Source organism: Perognathus longimembris, chromosome 8 (genome assembly GCF_023159225.1).
Source record: "Perognathus longimembris pacificus isolate PPM17 chromosome 8, ASM2315922v1, whole genome shotgun sequence".
NCBI classification, from domain to species: domain Eukaryota; kingdom Metazoa; phylum Chordata; class Mammalia; order Rodentia; family Heteromyidae; genus Perognathus; species Perognathus longimembris.
Window position 1 is genome coordinate 37063497 of NC_063168.1, and position 13435 is coordinate 37076931.

Sequence of the window (13435 nt, forward strand, 5' to 3'; positions counted from 1 at the left end):
CACAGCACCACTTTTGGCTTTTCCATGATTAAAAGAGTCTCTCAGACTTTCCTGCCAGAGCTGGCCTTGAGCCATGATCCTTGGAGCCTCTTGAGTAGCTAGGATTACAGGCGAGAGCCATAGGCACCCGGCTTTGACTTTTCTAAGATTGAATAAAACCTACCCATATTATAAATTATAAATGACTTAGTAAACAATTTAAATTGGTAGGCTGTAATAAGCCCTAGAGAATTGTAATCTTCTGTGACTTAAGTTAAACTGATAGTAGGCTATAGTCAGAGACTGCTTAGCTGTAACTGTACCTCCTTTTGGTAGAACAGGACAAATGTTTCTCTACACTTCAGTAAGGGAGATCAACTCATCTAGGCATAGAACATGCAGCATAAAACTTGGCAAAATTGAGAAGATATATTGATTGCATAGGTAGTGTAGTATTAAAACCTATTCAAGAAACAGAATAATTTGCTTTATTTAGCCAGACAAACTTACTATTGGCTCATAATCTTGGAGTTTTAACTTTGCTGATTTGAAATAGTATCTAAAGTCCTTAGTATTCATAAACTTTTGTAGTGTTTTTATTAGAAATACTTATTTGAAACATTATCAAAAGCCTTTGATTATTCTTGACACTGTTATGCTGGTTTTTATCAGAACAGTTTAAATATTCCAATCTTTTCAAGAATACCACATTAGTTTAGAAGAAACTTTAAGCTTTGTTTACAATAAAAGTATAAATTTTGTTTGAAAATCACTGATAGCTTTACTTTTTACTGAAAATGTCTTTGAGCTAATTCCTATAAAATTAGTATCTGAAATATCCAATTCAGAGATTGAATAAAAGTTAAATTTGAAAAAAATTATAATTGATCATCAAAAAACAGATAAAACTAGGCTGTTACTAGGCTGAGGATGTTACTCAGTGGGAAAGCATGTCATTTATGAGGCCTTAGGATCAGAGCCATTGCACAGGGAAAACAGACAATGAATAAAAAAATAAATGAGAAAAAAGTAAATTTTTGATACTTTTTTACTATATGTCTGTAATGATATTTGCTAATGTTTAAAAGTAGCTTAGTCAGATTATAAATATCACTGTATTTAGCTTCATTTTGTAGACAAAAAGTGAAATAAATTACCTTTAGATTAAAATTAGAGATACTATACTCAATTGATTATATAGGTGATGTACATTAATAAAGTTATTATATATTGATCATTTTAAAGGAGAAGTTAACTTCCATATATAGTTTAACAAAAATCTTAATAAAACATGTTGCCTTTAGAAACCATTTTGATAAAGGGATTATTCTAGTTTTAATAAAAATAGTCATGTTATATACACAATGGAATTTTATGCCTCTATCAGAAAGAATGACATTGCCCCATTTCTAAGGAAATGGAAGGACTTGGAAAAAATTATACTAAGTGAAGTGAGCCAGACCCAAAGAAACATGGACTCTGGTCTCCCTTATTGGGAATAATTAGCACAGGTTTACGCAAGTCACAGCAGAGGATCACAAGAGCCCAATAGCTATACCCTTATGATCACATAAGATGATGCTAAGTGAAATGAACTCCATTTTAGGGAAATGATTGTTATATCACAGTTGTAACTACTTTCAACATCCCATGTGTATCTGTAGTTTCTACTATTGATGATGTTTGTGTATCACCTTCTTGTGATTGTGTCTACACTATCTCTGTAATCTTATCTGAGTGAATGGGAAACAGTGTGTACTGGTATTAGAATTAGGAAATTCAAAGGGAATACCAAAATTGAGAGAGAAACAACAACAAAAGCAATACTTGCAAAACTGTTTCCTGTAAGTGAACTGAACACCGCAGGGGGGGGAAGGGGGAGGGGGGAGGGGGGTATGAGGGACAAGGTAACAAACAGTACAAGAAAAGTATCCATTGCCTAACGTATGAAACTGTAACCTCTCTGTACATCAGTTTTATAATAAAAACTTAAAAAAAATAGTCATGTTAGTGCTAACAGAAATAAGGAGAGATGAAGTTGAGACTTTTTTGCCTTTCAGAGTCCAGTTTCTGGCTGAAAATGAAATAGAGCTTAAAATTCTAAATTGAGTGTATTTTGAGTGAAAGATTATCTCCTGTTGGTAGAGTGCCATGTAACTTATACAGCTTTCATCTTTCCACAGAGCTCCTTAATAAGCATTCATAGTCAGTTCTTGGCAGGATTAGAATCACTGAAGGCATTCTGGGATGTTATGGATGAAATTGATGAGAAGACCTGGGTGCTGGAGCCAGAAAAACCTACGCGGAGTGCAACAGCACGCAGAATAGTAATAGGTAGGGATAAAGGCTTCAAATTTCAAGTGTTTGATTTTATTTTGTATTATTTATTAAAGAGAATTTAAAGATGACAGTTGAAGTCTCAGATGAAACTTCTTTATATGAAGTCATCTGTTAAAACTTTTTGGAAAAAACCCTCATTTCTTACTGCATATTTATGTAAATATTTTAGGTGAAAAGGGCTAGTACTGAGGTGTTTCATTATAAAAGGTGATGATCCAATGGAAGTAACATTGAGAGACAGTGTTTAATTAGCTCTTAATTAGCACAAGAATAGTGGGGCAGGTTATTCAAAATGTACATTACTTAGAACACACAAAAAAACTGGCTAGAAATAATGAAGTCTTCATCTGTGAGATTTAGACAAGATTGGTGTGAACAGATCTGGGAATATATTCTGACAAAAATGTAAAGGATAAAAAAGCCTTAAAGTGGAATTGGCTATCAGAGAATAAACAGCACAAAATAAAAACTGGATGTATTTTATATACTATCTTTATCATAAATATATGTAATTATCAAATAAGATATAGTATAGCAATAAGTAGTCCTTTAGTGGTATCATATTCTCTGGACTATTAAATAATTATTTCCATTATAAGTAAACACAAAACCTAAGTCAGTTTTAAAAGTTAGCATTTTCCAAGATGTTAGCTATTTTAAACTATAGTTGTGTCCACATTAAATACCATACCTAGTTCTAAGCTATCCATGTATATTTTCCCTCTATTTATTTCTAAGAAGGTATGTTTTTAAAAGCCTATCTTCTGATGGATACTGGGAAATTCTGATATAATTAATACTCATGTTAATGAACAAGTTTTATCTTTTACCCTAACGGTGTGATAGTTTATCTTGGGCCAGGGGTGTGTGGCAGGGAGTGATCTATTGTTAGGAGAAGAAACTATAATAACTGCAGCAGTTTTACAAATAATATTATTTTCCCAGTTTGGAAGAGTCTAGTAGTACTTAATTTTGAATAATTAACCAAATTATGATATACTTGTGAACAAGTAGATATTAAGAATGAAAATATTTTCTGCAGAGAAAGGTAGCAATTTATTATTTTCATGGCCTGGTTAAAATTACTCTTACAGTTTTTAAAAATATATTTTTGTAATGTTCATTGTAAACAGCCTACTTGCTATTCAGCTGATCTATCTTTAGTTGTGATTTTCCTTCCTTCACATCTATATTTGCTGTCCTAGAGCCAAGTTTTCAACGAATTATTTGAAAGGTTATTTAACATAGCTATTGTTTAAGGGATAGTACTTTCTGGAGCCATTTAGTTGATGACAGTGCTAAAGGCTAATGAGAGATTTATGTTCATTATAAAAATGTACAGTTATTAACAAATGTTGCATAGGACAACTTTGAGGTCGTATTTTCTCATTCAGTGTCTATAACTCATATTATTTAATCCTGATTACCATTTTGTCAGATTTGTATTGTTTGCATTTACATTATTGTCAAGATTAATTAGCAAAAGGCTTAGTCTTAGTGTATAGAAATTATCAAAACACTTTAAAAATAAAAATGAAGTTCTAATTGCTCCTAATAACTACACTATGTAACCTCACAAATTGTCATTATAGAAATTTGTACCATGGGACAACTACAACTTCTGAAGAACCTAGTGCCAAATAGAAATCAATTTTTCTGAAATTCTGCAGAATAGCTTACTTTTGTTATTAAATGAATACTTTGTTACAATTGGTCAATTTACAAAGGAACAATTTTCCCTGGACTTAAAAAGTATGTTTATTTTGCCATTTATAATATTATTTACATTTGACCATTTACAAAATGTGAATTTTATAAAGAACATCATGAAAAGTAATCTAGATAATTATGTCTTAACCTTATGCTATTTTTATGAAAAGCTTTCATCACTCCATAGAAAATGTTCATTGAATTTTTGTGTGTGCCAGTCCTGGGGCTTGAACTCAGGGCCTGGGTGCCCTTCCTGAGTTTTGTTTCTCAAAGCTAGCATCCTAGCAGTTGAGCTACAGCTCCACTTCCACCTTTTCTGGTGCTTAATTGGAGGTAAGAGTCTCATAGACTTTCTTGCTTGGTCTGGCTTTGAACCACAGTCTTCGTATCACAGCTTGCTGAGTAGCAATGAGCCACTGGCACCTGATGTTGAACATTTTACTATGATAGAATTGTCCCAAATACCAATTTAACTTAACCATATGAGTTTACAAATTAGCTACTTTTAAAAATTTAGATCTCTGAAACTCTAGTGATAATAATAACATAAAATTACTTTTTGATGAAAATATGCCATATTTACCTTCAGGGAAACATTTGCTTGGGTTATTCTTTCTTTGGGTAGAGTATGAAATAGGAAGCAAAATAGACACGTTTTTATTTTTTGTTGGCTTGTTTAGTGAGTTGTTCCTACTGTAGACACTAATCTTCTTTTATTTTAGGGAATAATGCCTCCATAAGTATAGAGGTAGATCCCAGGCATCCTACCATGCTTCCTGAGTGTTGTTTTCTTGGAGCTGACCATGGTATGACATTTGAGAATTAAGTATTCTGAGCAGAATTATGAAATCTCTGAAACACTGTTAATATATTTTTAAATAGTGTAAAAATATAATTATTCCTCATTTCTGAACTATACACTATTTAACCTAAATAATGTGGCTTAAAATCTCCAATAGTTGAGAAACAAACTGTAGATCAAATATAGTTTTACAATAGAAGAGCTACAAAAACTGGTAAATTATTAAACTTTTTCTTTTCCCCCTGAAGTGGTAAAGCCCCTGGGTATTAAGCTGAGCAAGAACATGCATTTGTGGTAGGTACCTTGGCAATAAAATTGTTACATTTCTATGATCTTATAAAGTTTATAACAGATTTTTTTTCCTGCTTTCAGGGATCCAGAAAATAGTCTGTTACAAAATTTGAAACATGTTTTAGAAATTGATTTTCCACCTCGTACTATTCTGGAAAAATGTGTAAGTTTTATCAGTGCTTTGATATTCTATGTACTATTCCATAATAAAATTTAAATGCTTCTTTCAGAAAAAACAGTCTGAGAAGGGAGGAATTGGAAGATGTTATAACACAGACCTCTGAACTACAAGTTAACAATTGCATCAAAGAACTTATTAACCTTTGATAGGTGGTTTTCAGTGTATTTTATTCATGGTCTTCAGGAGTATGATTGATGACAGACAATAAAGAGAAAAGTCCAAAGTTGCTAATGAGATGTTTGGATATGCTATACTATCTGCATATGTATCACTGAAATAAAGTTCTAATTAGTTTGAAAGTATCTTTGTTGGGTGTTAAAAAGTGATGTGACTCTGTTTTCTATAATATAGCAATATACTTTGTATAAATCTAAAGTTATAAACATTTACTACTATCTGTATTATCAGTTATTCCTTTGCAAATCTTAACAAATTTACTTAAAATATTAAGCATTTTTCTTTTGAAGGATTTTTCTATGGACTGTGGAATCTGTTATGCTTATCAACTTGATGGTGCTATTCCTGATCAGATGTGCAATTATTCCCAGTGTGGACAGCCTTTCCATCAAATATGCCTATATGAGGTAAAACTAGAATAAATTAAGAATAATCTCTGCAAGACACTTTGCAATTCCAACATAGGAAGTATGTGTATTTTAAATACACAGAACCTAAAGTCTGCTTACTCAGGTGTTCCCTGGTTTTGCTATATCCTTCTCTGGGCTCATATGCATAATTTCCTTTCTTTTAAAAATAGTTTTTTTCTCTTTCTGTTATTATAAAAGTGATGTACAGGGGGATTACAGTTACATAAGTTAGGCAAAAAATACATTTATTTTGTGGACAATATCATCCTTTCTCTCACTTAATTCTTCATTATAGATATTAGTGAAAAAATGTCTCAAAGAATCTAAGGACTTGGGAATCTATCCAGAATATATTCACAAATGTGAATAAATTTTGTCCCATGCCACCACAATTTGAACCCTAAAGATTTATCTAGGTGAGCTGATGGCAGCAATAAAATGAATTAGCAGATGGGTGACAGCTGTTTCTCATCAGGCTATACTTAAGTATAAAATAAATACAGTAATCCTACTTTTGATGTTAATGATTTTTTTGTGTGATTGAAACAGCTGATATTGTTTAGTTAATGCTGTTGTATTTACTGTGTATTTACTGTATGGTGTCAACTTTCAGCCTGTCTTTTGTTATTTGATATCTATAGCATTATCATAGGGGACAGTTTATATGATTAACTGGGAATCTATATACAAAACACCTTCAAGCTGTATAGTACTTACAGTTCACAAGAGTCTTCTTTCATATCATGCCTTTACTAATTTTGTTATTAGAGGTAGCAGTTGGTGTTACCTGCACTTTACTAATGGAGAACACCAAGTCTATTTATAGAATTCTAAGGGAATATGTGCTTGCTTTTGTAATAATGAATATTCAAATTTTTTTAAACACATGCTTTTAACTAGAGGAATAAGGATTTACTTGTAGTTAGATTAAGATCAGAATTAAGACCTCAAATTTCAAGAACCTATGATATATTTTACAAGATAAAATAAGTGATTAATGGACTTACATATGTAAACTACTTGAACATAGATATTTCTGTGTAAGTCTATTTGGGGGTAAAGTATATAATTATCAAATTTTTAAATGGTCCCATAGTTTCCTTATAAACCAGTAGTTTACACTTCAAATTCCAATTCTGCTCCCCTCATAGTCTTATTTGTACTGATACCAGGACTTGACCTCAGTGCTCTACTTTGTTGCTCACAGTTGTTGGTACACCACTTGAACCCTACCTCCAAGTATAGATTTTGCTGAGTATTTATAGATAAGAATTTCACAGATGCTTTCTGCCTGGACGGCTTCAGATCACCATCCTCCAGGTCTCAGCCTCCCGAGTCCCTAATATTACAGGCATGAACAACCAATAGCCATTTCAGAATTATAATCTGTTATAGAAGAATTATAATCTGTTATTGGCTCAAGAAATACATCTATTATTAGAAAACACAATTCGGAAGGTAATGTTCTAGAAAAAAGCAACCTACAGTGTACTGACAGGAAGAATACTCTTTGGTGTTATCTGAAATCATGCTAATAGGATCCTTTACCTTCTTTTTAATCTTTAGTGGTTGAGAGGCCTCCCCACTAGTAGACAGAGTTTTAACATCCTATTTGGAGAATGCCCATACTGTAGTAAGGTAAGCAGATTGTTAGTAACATTTCATAAAATGTGGCTACTTTTTAGTAATGTGTTGTAGAAAATAGATGTATTTTTTTTAAATTTATTTTTTGGGAGTGCCAGTCCTGTAGTTTGAACTCAGAGCTTAGACATTGTCCCTGAACTTTATGCTCTACCATTTGAGCCACAGCTCCCCTTCTGTTTTTTGGTGGTTAACTGGAGATAAAGAATCTTATGGACTTTCTTGCCAATGCTGGCTTCAAACTATGATCCTCAGATCTTAGCCTTCTTAGTAGCTAGGATTATAATCATGAGCCACGAGTGCCTGGCTTATTTATTTTTCTAAAGTATATTATTCTCTTTGTTTAAACAATAAATTTCTATGAGGTAAACCATCTTTATCAATATCATTTTAATTTTCAAACTGCCCCTTTGTAAAAACAAAAAAAGTCCTTTGCTAAAGTAGTCTGAAATGTAGAAAACTGTATAGTACCATTTCTGTTATACAGTAATTTTATTGTTTAGAGTGTCCAAAAACTTTGTTAAAATAAACTCTTTTTTTCTTTTTAAGCCAATTACCTTGAAAATGTCTGGGAGGAAACCCTGAAATAAGAATGTAATCTTTCTGTGAAGAAATGGAAACTTTAAAGTTGTCAAAGAGGTTTTATTTTCTATCTTCAGAGAAGATATAAAGCAAAACACACTAAAAGCAATAGCAAAATTATGGTAAGGCCATAATAATATACATCTTCCTTTGTCTCTTCACTCAGAGTAAATTGGAAAACTGTGGGCCAGAGTCCTTTAGAACTTTCCAAATCCATGACTCCCATTCCAGCTGTGGAAGTATATGTATTCCAAGGTGGAGATTGTGACTTCTTGATTGTACCTTGACTGGCAAAATTTTGATAGGACTCACAAAATGCATTTGGGAATTCGATATACTCATAGTTTTGTTGGAAGGTCTTTACTCCATTCAAAAGTTCTGAGGACTCAGAATATTTTTGTCTTCTCCTTGTACTTTCCTATGGAAAAATAGATTTGAGTTACCTAAGTACATACTCTTAAGAATGTTAAATAAAACTTGTTTACATAACAACCAAATCAGGTGGTTTGAGTGTTCTTTAAATCATGTGAATAGGCTCTGTCAAAACAATTCTCTTGACAATGTAAAGAAAATGGGATTTTTTTTTTTTTTGGGGGGGGGAGGTAAGTTAGTTACAATTAGAAAACTTTGGCCAGAGGTTCTTAACCTTTGCCACATCATGACAACTTGATGATTTCTGCTTTTTACTGACCAGAGAGGCTGAGGCTATTACCTAGCAAAACTATCTTACAGATAGGTGCGGGGTCACATTTCTTGAACAAGCTTTAGGCACAGATCAACCACTACAGATACTAAACACACTTAACTAGTTTCTAAAATACATGTTTTATGAGCTTCCAAAGCCCGAGGAATCAGTATCTTGCTTGCCACTTAACCCAGTTGCCCTGTTTCTACATCACATTGGGAAACTCTCATTTGCTTTCTTCTTGTACTGTTTGTCAAGTAATTTAGAAGGAAAAAAACCTTATAAAACAAAGCCAGAAATACTTACATCTTCTTCACATTAGTTTCACCAAGAAACATCTGCTTAAATACCATCATTTTCTTCCTCTAAACTGCTACCCTTCAGTCCCCTATTCCCTTATTAAAAAGGTCACTTTTGGGATGCTCTAAGTTTTAGAAGGTAAGAAATGATTTCTATATAAGATACGTAAAACAAACATGTTTTGAAAGCCCTTGGCTTTCCTGTTAAATAAACTATCTGAGCCTCAGATAAGTAACTTTAAATGATTCTCCTGTCTGAGAGCCAACAAAATCATACTGATATAGTTTTCCTCAATTCTGTCAGATTTATTCACTAGAGACAAAAGAAGTGAATAGTTATTTCAGCATACCTATAAATCATTTCTCACACAAAGAGCAAGAATGATGGCATCAAAACATATTTCAAAGGCAGAGAACTACTTTCTAAAGGCTTTAGTAACTTAAGCAACATTTATATAGAGAGATTATATGTGAAAAGTGGAAGATAACCACCTATTTAAGAACAGAATAAGAATAGAAATCAAGATCCTAAAATTTCAAGAGCCAGCTACTAAATAATCTATAAACTTGGCATCTTGGCAGATCTGAATAACATTAAAATGGAAAGATGGTACACTGAGAGGTATGACTGGGAAGGACAGTCTCTAATATGCAATGGCAAAATTTTCCTCACTTGGCCACCTGCATACTTTGTGCATAAAGTTTTATTTTGACACAGCCACATCTATTTGTTTACACCCTTTCTGTGACTGCTTTTCCATTAAAAATAGTGAATAGTGTTGAATTGTTCTGATAAAAATGAAGGAGTATAAGCTAAAAATATTTTCTAGCTAGCCACAAAAGAAAAACTGTACTATAGATGTACCTCCGTGATTGAGTACTTGCTTAGCATGTGAGATATCCTGGCTTTGATCTGCAGCACTGGGAGCAAAAACAAAACAACACAACATAACAAAAGAAAAAGGAAAGAAATTGGTTGGTCCCTGGCCTATGGCATTTTTTTTAAACATAAGAAAGCAACAATTGTTTGGAAGCATCTTAAAAATGGAAATTTCACTCTGGAGGTAAAGATGGACAGGGAGTTGCTGAGATTCTGTTTCTAAAAATCCCTATAAAGCACTCCTGTTTGGCTTACCACTTTTGAGTAGCTGACAATAATCTATTATAATCTGTTAATCTATTCTGCTACAATACTGGCTCCCAACTCACTGAAGATATTTAACTGTTTCTAAAAACTGTGAGATGGTACCATTAGCAGCAAATGGGTAACATCAAGAACAATGATGACATGTGACAGCCACCCCGTGACAAACAATAACCCAGCTCTAAATGTCAATAGTGCAGCTTTAGGAAAGCCTTAGTCACAACACTTATTAACCTTGAGCACATATTAGAATCAACTATGAAACTATGGAAAATAGTGCATTTCTACTCTGGCCATAAGTAGTGCATATCAGACTTATCTCCCTGCTAATTATATTCTAGACCAAAAAACCTAGACATAAGATATGATCTAGCTAAACAAAATATTAACTGCTAGAACAAAAACTCTAAGCTCTGGGATTCAGTAAGACAGTGTTCAGCACACAATATTTTACTATACACAGGAATCATGAAAATGCAAACCATAATTAGGAGAAAGAAGAACAGAATTCATATATATATCCCAGGTAGTATATCAAACATGGACAATATAACGTCTACATAAGTATGTTCAAAGACTTAAAGAAAAAATTAAGCATAATTTGTGAACAGAGGAGTCAGCGGTGATATAAGAATGGACTGTTAGAATTGGAGAACCACAACATAGAAAATGAAAACAGGGACACTGCTCAAGATACACTGTTTACATAGATTGATAATGTTGAATTGTAACTCTTTTATACAACTACTTAAAGATAATAATACTATGTACATAGAACCAATGACATAAAGTTGGTTCTTTGAAACAGTAAAATTGACAGACCCTTGCTAAGTTGATGAAAAAAAAGAGAAAAGACATTGATAAACAAATTTGAGATGACAGGTTGTATTACAACAAACATCCAGGAAATACTATGTAAAGGACTGTTTTCAAAGTCTATACTTAAATAAGATGGAAAATCTAGCAGAGATGGATAAATTTCTAGAGGTGTACAAACTGCTTCAGTTGAACCAAGACGACATTAACCACAAACAGACCAATAATAGAGCTGGGAATATGGCCTACTGGTAAAGTGCTCGCCTCATATACATGAAGCCCTGGGTTCAATTCCTCAACACCACATATACAGAAAAGGCTGGAAGTGGCGCTGTGGCTCAAGTGGTAGAGTGCTAGCCTTGAGCAAAAAGAAGCCAAGGACAGTGCTTAGGCCCTACGTTCAAGCCCCAGGACTGATAAAAAGACAAAAAATACCCCCCCAAAAGCCCACAACAAAAACCAGACCCATAACACACAGTGAGATTGAGGAAGTAACAGTCTTCCAGCAAGAAAAGTCCAGGTCCTAATGGATTCACAGCTGAGTTCTACAAGACTTTTAAAGACACATTAACACCAGTACTCCTCAAACATTTTCATGAAATAGAAATGGAAGGATAACTACCAAGTACATTTTATAAAGCCAGCATCCCAAACCAGGTAGAGACACAATGAAAAAAGAACTATAGACCAATCACCAATCTTTCTGATGAACACTGATGCAAAAGTCATTAGTAAAATACTAAAAGAATTCAGCAACTAATCAAAATAATTATTTTGTGTAATGAAGTGGGTTTTATTCCAAAGAAGCAAGGCTAGTTTAACATACGTAAGTCAATAAACATTACCCCACATGAACAGAGCCAAAGACAAGATTCATACAATTATCCCAATAGATATCGAAAAAGCCTTTGACATATCCAACATCCATTCATGTTAAAGGCTTTGGAGAAGTTAAGAATAGAATAAACATACCTTAACATAATAATGGCTATCTTTGACTGAATAAGAGCCAAAATTATACTAAAAAATAGTTAAAAAAAACCCTACAAACATTCCCTCTAAAATCAGGAATAAGACAAGGATGTCCACTTTCTCACTCCTTTTCAATGTAATTCTGGAATATAATCTCTTGCAGTAAGGCAACAGAAAGACATAAAAGGGACTCACACAGGCATAGAAAAAGTCAATCCCTATTTGCAGATGACATGATCTTGTATCTAAAGGACCTGAGACACTCCATCCCCAAGCTCCTAGAGCTGATCAATAACTTTGGTAAAATAGCAGGATACAAAAATCAGCCCACAATAATCAGAAACTTTTCTGTATACCAACAATGTACAGAGAGGGAAATCAGGAAAATAATTCCATTTGTGACAGACTGAAAAAAATAGGAATAAGCCTAATCTAGGAAGCAAAAGAACTCTACATGAAAAGTGTAAAGAAAGAAATTATAAACGACATCAGGAAATAGAAAGGCTTCCCATGTTCATGGATAGGTAGAATCTCTAAATTTAACACAATCTAATCAAAATCCTAAGGAAGTTCTTCAGTGAGACACAGAAAAGAAGCCAAAAATTCATACGGAAAAACAAAAGGCTTCAATTAGACAAAGCAATTCTAGGCAGGAAAAAAAAACCCTGCTGATGGTATCATGGTCCCAGACCTCAAGCTACAATACAGAACTATAATAGCAAAAACATCTTGGTACTGGCACACAAACAAGTCTGAAGAGAAATAAAGCCATGCACTTGTATTTGATATAGGTATGGTATAAAAATGGCAGCCTCTTGAATCAGTAGTGCTGAGAAAACTGGACATCCATGTGTAAAAAACTAAAAGTGGATATCTGTTTGTCACCATGCACCAAAATCAACTCAAAGTAGATCAAAGACCTCAATGTCAGACCTCAAATTTTCAAAGTACTGCAAGGTGGAGTAGAGGATACAGAGGTATAAGCAGGAATTTTTTGGATACTCCCAGGGGCCCAGCAGATGGAAAAGACCTGGCAAACTCGATTACATCAAAATAAAAAGTTTCTGCACAGCAAGGGACATAGTTACTAAAGACAGAAAACAGACTGGGAGAAAATCTTTACTAGCAATACATCAACAGAGACTGAATATCCAAAATATACAAAGAGCTCAAAATTAACACCCCTCAAAAATGAATCAATAAATGGGCAAAGGAGCTTAAGAGAGACTTTTCAGGAAAAAGAAGCAAGAATGGCAAATAGACATATGAGGAAATGCTCAACATCCCTGGCAACAAAGGAAATGAAAACGAAAACATCTTTGAAATTGCATTTCATTCTACTTTAATTGGCCAACACGGAGGATTCATATAGCTGGGTGTCCATGGCTCATGCCAGTAATCCCAGC

At 33.5% G+C, this 13435-nt stretch overlaps 2 protein-coding genes across 4 annotated transcripts in view; one reads left to right on the forward strand and one right to left on the reverse strand.

Moving 5' to 3' along the window:
• Fancl (FA complementation group L) overlaps window positions 1-8214 on the forward strand; it is a 48083-nt gene extending 39869 nt beyond the window's left edge. The window contains exons 8-14 of the mRNA XM_048352881.1: window positions 2163-2313; window positions 4752-4835; window positions 5080-5125; window positions 5204-5285; window positions 5771-5887; window positions 7457-7528; window positions 8081-8214. Coding sequence (XP_048208838.1) covers window positions 2163-2313; window positions 4752-4835; window positions 5080-5125; window positions 5204-5285; window positions 5771-5887; window positions 7457-7528; window positions 8081-8116 — 588 coding nt within the window. The 3' untranslated portion in view covers window positions 8117-8214. The remainder of the gene's footprint in view (window positions 1-2162; window positions 2314-4751; window positions 4836-5079; window positions 5126-5203; window positions 5286-5770; window positions 5888-7456; window positions 7529-8080) is intronic.
• The window catches only part of Vrk2 (VRK serine/threonine kinase 2), a 72267-nt gene continuing 67018 nt past the window's right edge, over window positions 8187-13435 (reverse strand). For all 3 annotated transcript variants that reach the window (XM_048352879.1, XM_048352880.1, XM_048352878.1), the window contains exon 13: window positions 8187-8531. In XM_048352879.1, the coding sequence (XP_048208836.1) occupies window positions 8187-8531 (345 nt within the window). The remainder of the gene's footprint in view (window positions 8532-13435) is intronic.